General features: G+C 33.3%; 1 protein-coding gene across 1 annotated transcript in view; it reads left to right on the top strand.

Annotated features, from left to right (window-relative positions):
- The window catches only part of cac (calcium voltage-gated channel subunit cacophony), a 541,297-nt gene that overhangs the window by 339,126 nt on the left and 186,891 nt on the right, over positions 1-15,280 (top strand). Inside the window, exon 15 of the mRNA XM_073975285.1 lies at positions 7,706-8,269. Coding sequence (XP_073831386.1) covers positions 7,706-8,269 — 564 coding nt within the window. The remainder of the gene's footprint in view (positions 1-7,705; positions 8,270-15,280) is intronic.

Below are 15,280 nucleotides of genomic sequence, written 5' to 3'. Positions count from 1 at the left end.
ATCAGCGTGTCGCCTCCGGTTTTGAACAGCTCGGCTGGTAAGCCATCGGCTCCTGCTGCCTTATTATTCTTCAGCCGATTTATTGCTGTCTTTACCTCATTTGGCTGGGCGGTATACATTCAATACCATCTTCTGGGTGGGTCTATGGTATCTTCGCCGTCTTCGCTGCTATTGGATACCAACAGACCAAATATCAAATTTCAAAGTATTAATTTTTTTTAACTAAAAGAGCGACTGAAAAATCTACTACAAGATTGTCAACTCAGCTAAGTTATACGTAATGTCCATCCCTTCCTGATATTGCATTTTTGAGCAAGTTGTTGAAATTAATGGCCATCACAGTTTGAAATAGCTTTGAGCTATGGGACTAAAAGAAGAAAATATTGGCAAATGATTTTCTTAGTTCTACTAAGAAGGATATCGAGTGAAGAGTACAATGGACTAGTTCCTGAAAAGTTAAGAGATTAGTCGCTGGAATATGTTGATGTTAATAGTTTCTTAGTGGGATTAATTGTCATAGCTCCTCAATGAAAAGAACTATTTAAAAGATTAGTTGCTGGAACATCTTGAAACATCAACTAACGATCTAACATTCATTGAAATTTGTTAATTTTTTAATATTCTGACAACATCATCATTGGTTGCTTATGAATTTAGGAATGCAGAATTCCACTACCAATAAAAGTGGAATTCGAGCCATGTTTAGGGGCAAAGGGACAACCAGACTTTATCTAAGAGAGAATGGTTAGTGGACTGTAAATATTTGTGGATCCAAAGAGTCCCCTTCGTCCTCCTCGAAATTCCTCAAACGTTATCAATATTTTGGAAGTAAAAGAAATGTAAGGTTTGTGCAAAGTAGGGTGTTTATTTCCACGCTTGTGAGGTTTGTGTTTACCACTGCTGCTTTTGTTCAATGGGCTTTTCAAATGCTGATCCTTGTAAAAGAGATAAAAATCATCAATACAGGATCGGCAAATCTTCTTAGAATGAAATGTACTAAAAAATACGTATTAACCAAGCAAATACTTGGTAGCACATTAACCTGACAACCCATTACAAAGTAATGTAAATAAAATACGATTGTCTAAGTCTGGAGTTTCCCCCATTGGCTTAACTTCATCACTTTCCTCTTTGCAGAGAAAAATGTTTACAAAACGCATTGACAGCTTGCAAAATTAACTGATCGCTACCAATATCATGATTTCATCCCGGCGAAGGGAATTATCAATTGGCTTTTCAGTTTTTGAAATGATGAATTTTTAGTGAAAACCTGAACTCTTTAAGCATCGAGTATTCTCATGTTAATGAGAATGATGCTTGCTCACTTTTCGGCTTTCCCAAAAAACACCAGAACAAAATATTTGCAAGCTGACAGCACGATTCAACTAAGAAATCATCGATTTCTGTTAAGTTGAAATAACATCAACACAGTTACCTGTGAGTATGTCGTTGGAATTTTATTTACAAAATTCCGTTTTGCGCGAGCCTTCGCTGTTTTGTGTTTGTTTTGTTTTAGTTGAAGATTCAATCATATGATTGTCTAAGTCTGGAGTTTCCCCCATTGGCTTAACTTCATCACTTTCCTCTTTGCAGAGAAAAATGTTTACAAAACGCACTGACAGCTTGCAAAATTAACTGATCGCTACCAATATCATGATTTCATCCCGGCGAAGGGAATTATCAATTGGCTTTTCAGTTTTTGAAATGATGAATTTTTAGTGAAAACCTGAACTCTTTAAGCATCGAGTATTCTCATGTTAATGAGAATGATGCTTGCTCACTTTTCGGCTTTCCCAAAAAACACCAGAACAAAATATTTGCAAGCTGACAGCACGATTCAACTAAGAAATCATCGATTTCTGTTAAGTTGAAATAACATCAACACAGTTACCTGTGAGTATGTCGTTGGAATTTTATTTACAAAATTCCGTTTTGCGCGAGCCTTCGCTGTTTTGTGTTTGTTTTGTTTTAGTTGAAGATTCAATCATATGATTGTCTAAGTCTGGAGTTTCCCCCATTGGCTTAACTTCATCACTTTCCTCTTTGCAGAGAAAAATGTTTACAAAACGCACTGACAGCTTGCAAAATTAACTGATCGCTACCAATATCATGATTTCATCCCGGCGAAGGGAATTATCAATTGGCTTTTCAGTTTTTGAAATGATGAATTTTTAGTGAAAACCTGAACTCTTTAAGCATCGAGTATTCTCATGTTAATGAGAATGATGCTTGCTCACTTTTCGGCTTTCCCAAAAAACACCAGAACAAAATATTTGCAAGCTGACAGCACGATTCAACTAAGAAATCATCGATTTCTGTTAAGTTGAAATAACATCAACACAGTTACCTGTGAGTATGTCGTTGGAATTTTATTTACAAAATTCCGTTTTGCGCGAGCCTTCGCTGTTTTGTGTTTGTTTTGTTTTAGTTGAAGATTCAATCATATGATTGTCTAAGTCTGGAGTTTCCCCCATTGGCTTAACTTCATCACTTTCCTCTTTGCAGAGAAAAATGTTTACAAAACGCACTGACAGCTTGCAAAATTAACTGATCGCTACCAATATCATGATTTCATCCCGGCGAAGGGAATTATCAATTGGCTTTTCAGTTTTTGAAATGATGAATTTTTAGTGAAAACCTGAACTCTTTAAGCATCGAGTATTCTCATGTTAATGAGAATGATGCTTGCTCACTTTTCGGCTTTCCCAAAAAACACCAGAACAAAATATTTGCAAGCTGACAGCACGATTCAACTAAGAAATCATCGATTTCTGTTAAGTTGAAATAACATCAACACAGTTACCTGTGAGTATGTCGTTGGAATTTTATTTACAAAATTCCGTTTTGCGCGAGCCTTCGCTGTTTTGTGTTTGTTTTGTTTTAGTTGAAGATTCAATCATATGATTGTCTAAGTCTGGAGTTTCCCCCATTGGCTTAACTTCATCACTTTCCTCTTTGCAGAGAAAAATGTTTACAAAACGCACTGACAGCTTGCAAAATTAACTGATCGCTACCAATATCATGATTTCATCCCGGCGAAGGGAATTATCAATTGGCTTTTCAGTTTTTGAAATGATGAATTTTTAGTGAAAACCTGAACTCTTTAAGCATCGAGTATTCTCATGTTAATGAGAATGATGCTTGCTCACTTTTCGGCTTTCCCAAAAAACACCAGAACAAAATATTTGCAAGCTGACAGCACGATTCAACTAAGAAATCATCGATTTCTGTTAAGTTGAAATAACATCAACACAGTTACCTGTGAGTATGTCGTTGGAATTTTATTTACAAAATTCCGTTTTGCGCGAGCCTTCGCTGTTTTGTGTTTGTTTTGTTTTAGTTGAAGATTCAATCATATGATTGTCTAAGTCTGGAGTTTCCCCCATTGGCTTAACTTCATCACTTTCCTCTTTGCAGAGAAAAATGTTTACAAAACGCACTGACAGCTTGCAAAATTAACTGATCGCTACCAATATCATGATTTCATCCCGGCGAAGGGAATTATCAATTGGCTTTTCAGATTTTGAAATGATGAATTTTTAGTGAAAACCTGAACTCTTTAAGCATCGAGTATTCTCATGTTAATGAGAATGATGCTTGCTCACTTTTCGGCTTTCCCAAAAAACACCAGAACAAAATATTTGCAAGCTGACAGCACGATTCAACTAAGAAATCATCGATTTCTGTTAAGTTGAAATAACATCAACACAGTTACCTGTGAGTATGTCGTTGGAATTTTATTTACAAAATTCCGTTTTGCGCGAGCCTTCGCTGTTTTGTGTTTGTTTTGTTTTAGTTGAAGATTCAATCATATGATTGTCTAAGTCTGGAGTTTCCCCCATTGGCTTAACTTCATCACTTTCCTCTTTGCAGAGAAAAATGTTTACAAAACGCACTGACAGCTTGCAAAATTAACTGATCGCTACCAATATCATGATTTCATCCCGGCGAAGGGAATTATCAATTGGCTTTTCAGTTTTTGAAATGATGAATTTTTAGTGAAAACCTGAACTCTTTAAGCATCGAGTATTCTCATGTTAATGAGAATGATGCTTGCTCACTTTTCGGCTTTCCCAAAAAACACCAGAACAAAATATTTGCAAGCTGACAGCACGATTCAACTAAGAAATCATCGATTTCTGTTAAGTTGAAATAACATCAACACAGTTACCTGTATGTCGTTGGAATTTTATTTACAAAATTCCGTTTTGCGCGAGCCTTCGCTGTTTTGTGTTTGTTTTGTTTTAGTTGAAGATTCAATCATATGATTGTCTAAGTCTGGAGTTTCCCCCATTGGCTTAACTTCATCACTTTCCTCTTTGCAGAGAAAAATGTTTACAAAACGCACTGACAGCTTGCAAAATTAACTGATCGCTACCAATATCATGATTTCATCCCGGCGAAGGGAATTATCAATTGGCTTTTCAGTTTTTGAAATGATGAATTTTTAGTGAAAACCTGAACTCTTTAAGCATCGAGTATTCTCATGTTAATGAGAATGATGCTTGCTCACTTTTCGGCTTTCCCAAAAAACACCAGAACAAAATATTTGCAAGCTGACAGCGCGATTCAACTAAGAAATCATCGATTTCTGTTAAGTTGAAATAACATCAACACAGTTACCTGTGAGTATGTCGTTGGAATTTTATTTACAAAATTCCGTTTTGCGCGAGCCTTCGCTGTTTTCAGGTTTTCACTAAAAATTCATCATTTCAAAAACTGAAAAGCCAATTGATAATTCCCTTCGCCGGGATGAAATCATGATATTGGTAGCGATCAGTTAATTTTGCAAGCTGTCAGTGCGTTTTGTAAACATTTTTCTCTGCAAAGAGGAAAGTGATGAAGTTAAGCCAATGGGGGAAACTCCAGACTTAGACAATCATATGATTGAATCTTCAACTAAAACAAAACAAACACAAAACAGCGAAGGCTCGCGCAAAACGGAATTTTGTAAATAAAATTCCAACGACATACTCACAGGTAACTGTGTTGATGTTATTTCAACTTAACAGAAATCGATGATTTCTTAGTTGAATCGTGCTGTCAGCTTGCAAATATTTTGTTCTGGTGTTTTTTGGGAAAGCCGAAAAGTGAGCAAGCATCATTCTCATTAACATGAGAATACTCGATGCTTAAAGAGTTCAGGTTTTCACTAAAAATTCATCATTTCAAAAACTGAAAAGCCAATTGATAATTCCCTTCGCCGGGATGAAATCATGATATTGGTAGCGATCAGTTAATTTTGCAAGCTGTCAGTGCGTTTTGTAAACATTTTTCTCTGCAAAGAGGAAAGTGATGAAGTTAAGCCAATGGGGGAAACTCCAGACTTAGACAATCATATGATTGAATCTTCAACTAAAACAAAACAAACGTAAATAAAATACTTTTTTCATTGTCAGTAGCTAAAAAATAATGGATTAATTTATTCCTAAAAGTAATGAGTAATGATAACGCAGAGTTTGTATGTTTGACAACAAACCAAAGGATCGTGAGTTCGAGACTTAACATAGCCATAAAAATACACATCGCCCATTTACTCAAAGAGTGACACATCTCAAATATTCAAGTTTCGAGAAAAATGTGTTTTAAGTGATGATAAGGCGATTGAAATTTGATTTCCCAACTAAAAAAGATTCTTACACAAAAACTAAAATATGGTACGCAATGGTACGCACACCCGCCTTGCACGCTGAAGGTCGTGGGTTCGATTCCCCGGCCAAGCAATATCACACAATTTTCAACGGTGGCAAAATACTCTTCAGTGATGTTGCGACATTTAATGAGTATTTCAGTCATTTAAAACTTCCTCTACAAGTGGTGTCTTAAGGCACGCCGTTCGGATTCGTCGATAAACAGTAGATCTCATATCATTGAGCTAATATGAATCGGGGTACATTCATTGATATGAGAGAAGTTTCTCTTGTATATTTTGTAAATATCTATTCAGATATAAGTGCTAAATTTCTGTGCAACATTAGGAATGATTTGAAGTGTTTTAGTGCATCATAAGCTCAAAAACCTTTTGTGTTGAAATATGCGAAACTCGTTGAAAGCTCGTCGAGTTGTAGAGATATCAGCATGAAAATTTGGCATAAGATAAAATATAAGTCATAGAAAAAACAAAAATTGCTAACTCAGGAAACGCATTTTTTGATTTATGTTAATCATTGAGTAAATGTGCAATATATGCAAATACAGAAAGTGTGAAATCTAAATATTCATGAATGTTTGCTGGGTTGTAGTATGTCTAACTACAAATCAGAAGGTCGCATGTTTAAAGGCCACATAACAACGTGGATAGAAGTAAAATTGTGTGTCATGTCGTAGTTAAAAAATTGGTTAGGTAGTTTGGTAATTACGACTAGCCAAAGGAACCCGAAAGGCGAACCGTTCTTATTTAAGCCATGTTCCTGCACGATACATTTTCCTGAACTGCTTAGTGTGCTCATATTTAACTTTTAGGCGAATGGCGCCCGACGTTATATTTTAGAACGGATTACTTTTTAATTCTGTTATCCGAAACATAAGAAACAAAATCCAAAATTCCTTTCAACCTTCTAGTAAAAAATTGGTTAAGTAGTTTGGTTCCAAAGTAATTATGACTAGCCAAAGGAACTATTATTTTCTAATGGATTTTTTATACGTATCCTCTTCGAAATAAGTACAATTTCGAATTGAACTTGAAAGGCGAAACGTTTTTCTTTAAGTCATGTTCCTACACGATACATTTTCCTGAACTGCTTAATATGCTCAAGTTTAACTTTTAGGTGAACGGCGCCCGATGTTATATTTTAGAATGGCTTACTTTTTAATTCTGTTATCCGGAACATAAGAAACAAAATCCAAAATTCCTTTTAAACGTCTAGTTCCCTTTTCAATCATCCTCTCAATATACTACCACTCATTTTCTAATATATCAAAAATAATATCTATTCTTATAAGTCATCATATCTTCTTTAAGTTAGTCGTTTAAGATTTCCATAATAATCTCTAATTAGTATTTTTCTTCACAAGCAAGGTAAACGAAACAAATGATTAATATAAACTTTTTCTCTTTTTTATATCCTCTTTTTGGTTGGATTTTCATTTTACATTTTGGTTTGTTTTTCTGATATTTTTACTGTGACTCCTACCTGATTTCTTATGGATTTTTTATGATCATTTATGATTTGATGATCATCACAATCATCATCAATTGCCATCATCAACTGCTTTGCATGATGCACGAAACCAAACCAATCATCAAAAAAATATCAAATCATGCGTTAATGTAATGCTAAACTCTCAACAATATATCCCACTTGTCAACTCTGTCATGTGTCATGGAATATAAAAAAAATCATTACAACAACAAACCATGAACAAAAAACAAAAATGAAATCACCCAAAAATATGAATGCGCCCACAACAACAACAAAACACCAACACCACAAAAATGCTTTTACAACAAAAACCCAAAAAAATTGGTTACAATTGAAAACAACAACACCACCACCACAAATACCTCCCCACCAAAACCCGAAAAATGATATCAAAAACAACACGCAAATTGGAATGACAAAAATTTTGAAAATTGAAAATCGCAAACAAATCGCAAATTTGCTGATAATTTTGAAAACCAAAAAAAAAAAACAAACCTATCCACCTAACCCCTCTCAACTCAAATCAATTCAACAATTGACAAACAAAAAAACAACAACAACAGCATAAGACGTGGCGCCCATTGGGTCGTTAATTTACGTTACTTTGATTTTTTCATTATGGTCGTCATCTCATTGTCATCGATAGCGTTAGCGGCTGAAGATCCCGTTCGTGAGAATTCACCACGAAATAAAATTTTAAATTATTTCGATTATGCATTTACCGGCGTATTCACAATAGAAATGTTACTGAAAATTGTAGATTTAGGTGTTATATTACATCCTGGCAGCTATTTAAGAGAATTCTGGAATATTATGGATGCTGTGGTCGTTATATGCGCTGCTGTTAGTTTTGGTTTCGATATGAGCGGTAGCAGTGCTGGACAAAATTTATCAACAATCAAATCGTTGCGTGTCCTTCGTGTCCTGCGACCATTAAAGACAATTAAACGCGTACCCAAATTGAAAGCCGTCTTCGACTGCGTAGTTAATTCATTGAAAAATGTTGTTAACATTCTAATCGTGTACATATTATTTCAATTTATATTTTCTGTCATTGGTGTACAATTATTCAATGGGAAATTTTTTTATTGTACGGACGAAAGTAAACATACTGCCGAAGAGTGCCAGTAAGTAAAAATCCAATTTACTAAAAAAACTAATAATTCCAATTTTAATTTGATTTTTTGATTTTTTAAATTAAAACGTTTTTTGTTTTTATTTATTTAAAATTACTATTATTATTTTATTTTTTGAAAAACATAACTGTTTCTTTTTAATTTTCTTGGTATTGCTAACAACAATTAAGCTACAAATTTTAAAAATAGTCCTGTCTAGGTCCATACTCTTGTTGTCGTAATTTCATGTCTTCTTTCTAGAAAAGCTAAAAAAAAACACAATCTAGAAAAACCAAACATATTTTTTGTGTGTGTTTGTTCTTTTCATTAAGAATCGCTAACCCTGCCAGCAATTGGAAGTGAGTTTTATCTAATTTTATAAATGAGGATCTTTTTGGTGTCAAATTTTCTGTAAAAATGCGACATTTGTCTAATATACAATAACAATTGCATTGTTATCCCATTTGTATCGTATCGAGTCACCATTTAGAAAAGAATACGATAGACAAATAACAACAATAACATATGTATCTAAAAATAAATGTAAGCTATCTCATTTATATTCCAATGAAGGATGGAAATTGGATAGACATATCTATTTTCCATCCTTTATTTGGATACAAATTAGACAGCTTACATTTATTTTTAGAATTGTTGTAAGTTGAACAAATAAGACTTTTGTACACAGATGGTTATATACGCAGGTGGTGCAATGGTAAGCATGCTCGCTTTGCAATCTGAATGTCCGGGGTTCGATTACCAGGTCAGGCGACATCACATTTTTCAAATGACAAAATTATAATAAGCGACAATTCCTGAAACAATTATAAAAATATAATGAATTAAATTAAATAATAAAAAACCAAAAAGTTAATAATAACCCAAACAAAGGATTAACGATACAACAACAACAATAAAACAAAACATAAGATAAAAAGGAATTAAATTAAGTTAAAAAGAAAATCAAAATAAAATTTTGTTCTTTTTTATTTATTATTATTTTAATCAAGTTTTTAGATATATCAATGTTTTATAGTTAAAAAAAAGATTTGTCATTAAAAAAATGTCGACTGGCCTGGGAATCGAACCCGGGCATTCAGATTGCAAAGCGAGCATGCTTACCACTGCTCCACCGATATTATCGTTTTAATAACTTTCTGAAGTGTCCAATTAGACACTCAAAAAAGTATCTAATGAGTGGAACAGTTCTTCCCGAGAGCTTTATCTTTTTGGATAAGAATGCGACTATCGCATTCGTTTGTGCAATCTAATTGAAGTGACTCATTAGACAATAAACAGATAGCAAATGTTGGCAGGGAATGCAAAAAAAAACAGAAACCTAAGTGTTTTAGAAATAATTTCAATTTAACATTTTTTTAACATTTCAACTAACAACACAAAAAACCACAACAAGTAGTTAAACCAAAAACAACGTAACTTACACAAACACAAAAGACACGCCTACATTTCTGTCTGTTCTCTGTTTTTATTGTAAACTCCGTCGTACGTGTAACAAAGAAAACAATAATTGAAAAACGTAACGTCTATATTTTAGTTACTTCTACTTCTGCATTTCTCTTCATTATTCAACATTTTTGTTCCACAAACGCAACGTACTAGATTCGCGAATATCTTTTGTCTCGTCTGCCTATATCCATATTTTCCATGATAATTTTGGTTTATTATCCAAGTCTTAGTACAAAACGCTCTTTTCCTTGAATCCATAAATTCCCTCCTAATTACAATACTCAACAATTGTTTGTTTATTTTATTTAACAATTCATCCTCAACTTTTAGACGTTCGTTCTATTTGATTTTGTTAAAAAAATATTAATAATAAAAAAAACTAGAAAAAAAACTATTTATGTGTCATTAAAAATTTATAGAAAATTGTAAATACATACATATATTTCTCTAGAAAAAATATTTGATCGATATAAATTTATGTTTCTAAATAAAATTAGTTTAAATTAGACCGATTTGTATGTAGTGATGGCATTATGACAAATTATTTACACATACATGTTAATGTTAGAAATATAGTTGAACTTCTATTGTGCACAGGCTATGGGTTTATTTAGAATCCTTCAATGGTGAAAATCTCTTATATGTATGTGCGATAATTATTTATTCAATTACAACTTGAATACAATTTGGGTAATTTTTTAAGACATCGAAATTAACCTTTTTCAGACCAAATAAGAATACACGTGTCCCGCCGATTTACCCCATTATTTGCACTTTCGCGGTTTAAGACCTCGATGACAATCATTTTGCCAGGCTCATGTCTTCCAAACTGTTAAAAATTTTGTTTTACTCTTGGACGCAATACTGTAGCTCTTTCTATAAAGAACCCCTAAAATTCATCAAACTCCAACCTTATGGTCAAGGTTCTATTACAATATTTCCTCGGGGTTTGGTCCAAGATATTAAAACGTTAAAACTTCAAGCATAAAAACAAATACAAGAAAGCTTTCAAAGGTATAAAAACAAGTACCATTTTCATACCTTTTTCACTTGTACTGGTTCATTAAACATCGAACAAGACCATACATTATAGTTAAATCAGGTTTACAAAAAACTAAAATCTGTCTGATGACACGAACTCCTCATCACATCACGCAGTTCAACGCGAAAAACTAAGAAAATGAAATAAAACGCCGCGAAGATGATGTTGACGGCTAGAAGAGAACTCATCCTATTTATAATAATTTTCTTACAAAGAAAACGTATAATCTGCATAATTATCTATTATTAAATGTGCACACTGTACGCTTAAGGCGATAAGCATACATAAGTTACGACCAATAGTTTATTGTTACTATCGCCATGTGGGCGCACCATAAAGTGAAAACAATTTTACTGGAAATATACCTTCTATTTTCCACTTTACAAATGACTTACTTTTTTATCTATCAAGAAAACTTACAGTTTGTTTACAAAACTGTACATACTCCCGGCCTTAAAAAATCCTAATCGTTTAACATTTAGGCCAGGTCAGTTATTGAAAATTGATTGCTTACAAATCGATCTGACTCTATTTACATAAAATAGACTAAACAGACTGAAATTGCCTGAAACTTTACAAAAACCAAAAATCGGTCACACAGTGCAACGCGGAAAACTAAGAAAATGAAACAAAACGCCGCGGAAATGAAGGGAACTGATTTTATTTATAATCATTTTCTTACAACGAAAACTTATAATCTGACATAAACATAAATAGATGTACATTACACACATAATGTGCTCAACGCGATAAACATACATAAGTTACGTTTATTGTAACTATCGCCATGTGGGCGCACCATGAAGTGAAAACACTTTCACTGGAAATACACTTTCTATTTTCTACTTTTCAAATGACCCACTTTTTATCTAATAAGAAAACTCACAGCTTGTCTACAAAACTGTATATACTCCCGGCCTTAAAAAATCCTAATCTTTTAACATTTAGGCCAGGTCAGTTATTGAAAATTGGTTGACTACAAATCTATCGGACTCTATTTACATAAAATAGACTGAACAAAAAACTGTATCTTACAATTTGTGTGTGATATTAATACTAAAACCTTCAAAATACCGAACATTAGGAGATACCCCATATGACAAATTTTCAATATAAACATCCTTGGAGTAACAGAAACTTCGGTAGCGCATTATAAACCTCTATCTTAAATATTGCGAGCTGGCTCTGGACTTCAGTTTGTCTACAGTACAGTTACAGTTTGTCTATAAAGCTGTACATACTCCCGGCCTTAAAAATCCTAATCTTTTAACATTTAGGCCAGGTCAGTTATTGAAAATTGTTTGACTACATATCAATCTGGCTCTATTTACATAAGATAGACTAAACAGAACACTGAACACGTCCTGTAGCGTTCTATGGGGACAATATATCGACAATTCTTTGCATAAATTTTTTATACCCCGAATGGAGACCAAATAAGAAATTCCAGCAATTTTGATGAGATAATGACACAAAAACCATCAAAGTATCGAACATTCAGAGATATCGCATATGAAAAATTTTCAATACAAACATCCTTGGAGTAATAGAAACTGCTTCAGCACATCTTAAATATTGCGAGCTGTTTCTCGATTTCAAAAGACATCGTTATATCGACTTAGAATTTTATGCGGATCAAAAACATTTTTATTTTATATGGTCTCCAATGAATATTTTAATGTGTTCCAAACGGAATGACAAAGTTTGTATACCCTTCTCGGGAAAATGCAGCCTACATTCGATTATTAAGCAAATCCAACATCTTCTATGGGAACATACTTTTCTTTGAATAACATCCCAAGTCTGCAAAGTGCACTATTTTAATAAAAAAAACTTATATGAGTGTAATCAGGATAGTAGACATGCAAACCAGCCCCCCTATTCAGTAAGTTCTTAACAACTTTACTCATTGCTTATTTTACAACAATTTCACTTTTTTTTTGGTTTATAGTGTTACAAAAACAAAAAAAAATTTAAGAACCTTTCAATCGATAAAAGTTACAGAATAGACCTACTTATGTCTACAATCCAAGTCCAAAATAAGAGAGTTGTGTGGTAGGAACCTAATCAATCCATGGACAATTGTAATAGAGAGACCACAAGGACTACCTGTGGTACATATTTCCGAACTTAAGCGAATGTAGTTTCAAATTGTGTGGGGAAGGTTCCAGAAAGAGTGTACTGATATAGTAATTTTTATACCCTACACCACAATGTAAAAAGGGTATTCATTAAAAGTTTATATTTCCGAAAATGTAACACCGCGTAGACCCCCTTTGTGGTATACCGAAATTCGACGAGATAAAGCGATTTTGAGATGTGTGTACGACCGTTTATTGGTAATTGAAAATTTGTGGATGAAAAAGAACCAAAATGTTGGTGTGAAAATTGGTAACATACCTGGAAGATATATTACACCCCCGTAAGACACGTTTAGAAGAGGAACAAGAATTTTAATATTAATACTGAAACATCTTTGCACGAAGTAAGAGGTTTGGTCAAGGAAAATATCAATAATTTTGAAAAATTATCGAATAGTATTTAGCGGGTGAAATTGGCCATTGTGGAAAAAAATCCAAATTTAACTGTTGGTCTAAATTTTAAATTCTGTGGCCAAATTCTGACAAATTACGAACACGAAACTTGAAAACCTACTCTTGACCTCTCCTTTAATGCAAAATATATCAATAATAAATGATGCAAAAATATAAAATAAAACAGTGTTCAGAGGAAGTGGTGTAGGGTACCACATGGTCGGTCCCGTCCGACTATAGCCTTCACTTACTTGTTTTTAAATAAATGATCAATGTATCATATTGTCCATAGGTATTGTGTAGAGTTGGACAATCTAGTTCCTGGAGCGGATCGATCTTTCTAGTTCATTTCCCCAAAAGGAAATAGTTCCATAGTTCCGAGAGCAATATAGTTCAATGAATCTTTTTCTTCCATCGTTCTTTCTGTTTCCTTCGTTCCAAATAGTTCCGAGACCTATATAGTGCAATGAATCTTTCTCTTCCGTCGTTCTTTTTATTTCCTTCGCTCCAAATAGTTCCGAATCTTTCTTTTTGTTTTCATCTTATGCTGGATGAATTGAAATACAAATAAATAAATTGCAGCTATGTAACGAGGATGTGATTTACGTTTATTTTACAATGTGAGCGCATCTGAATGATAAAGAAAACGAACGAGAAAGATCGAAGTGAGCGTGTAATTAAAAGAAGAAAATGAACTATTCAAATGAAAGGAATTATATGGCCCGACTGGAACAGTATAGTTTTTGGTTTTCGTAGGAAATATATTAGACTTATTGGGTGACAATACGTATGTATGGACCACCATTTCCACACGCCAAACTTTAAGGCGGTACGCAAATTTTAAGCACGATAATTTAGACGAAATGTTGTTGATCTCCTTATGGAGTAAGGCCGGAAAGACCTTATGTTGTCCCGCTTTTTTAAAAGGTATGAAACTATTGATGACATCCGATCATCAGTTTTCGATGATTCATATGCAACGTTTTCCTACATATCCTATTTCCTTCGTATACCATAGTGGATGCTCTTTGCAGGCATATTTTCCTCTCTCGAAGGGGACAACTTTGTTGGAAGGAATTTTCTAAAATCTTCAACAAAATCTTCATTTATTGGAGTTTAATTTTGAAACTTATTTGTTGCTTGCACTTTTATGTTTTCTAAATATCTGATCAGTGATTTTTTACTCCAACCATCACAAGATTAACTGAAACACCATGTTGGATCGTAACCATTGTGGCTACTGAGTTCTATACACAGCATATTTGTGTACATTTTAAAATGTGAAAATTTGTATTTTGACGATTTCAAAGATGTCTAATGTTCGATTGATTATATCAATGTCGCCGGTATGAGAGTAGGGCATTTGTGCTCATAAAATACATGTCTACTATAATTCACATCATATTTTGCAGTAGGAATCCATGGTACGAGTATCTGTTATTATGTTAATGCCATCACTAGTATAGCTAAATTAACCAATTAATTATTTAGTCAATCAGAGTTAATTCAAATATTAAATCAAAGTTTACATATGAAAGAATTGAATTAGAGCTAACAAAATTAGACTTCAAGCAAAAAGTAGTTGTAGAAGAAAACTCGATACTAACGGTTTTATATAAAGTAGAAAAATTTAACATTTTTAGTCATTAGTAACATGAAAAAATACTTATTTGTAAAAACTAATTAGTGAGCCTGTTGTTAATAACTATATGATACGATTACTCTAAACATAAATTTTAAGCCAACTTTTAGGTTAAAACCAAATATTGACATAAAAAATTTACGCTATAAATTAAAAGAGAAGTTTAGTCCACACTAAAGAAAAATATACAAAAAAAATCTCGCGTTGCATATTTGGAACATGGAAATTGAAAAAAACAAACAAACGGAAATTTATTATCTTATTTTACAGCTAAAATCAAACCTATACCAAGGATTTTGTATGTAAGTACTTTATAAACTACCCATATGTAACGAGTT

The sequence above is a fragment of the Musca autumnalis genome, unplaced genomic scaffold (genome assembly GCF_047663935.1).
Source record: "Musca autumnalis isolate F117 unplaced genomic scaffold, ASM4766393v1 scaffold_3, whole genome shotgun sequence".
Taxonomy (NCBI): domain Eukaryota; kingdom Metazoa; phylum Arthropoda; class Insecta; order Diptera; family Muscidae; genus Musca; species Musca autumnalis.
Note: the sequence above shows the minus strand (reverse complement) of the source record. Positions and strands in the feature narration are given on the sequence as shown.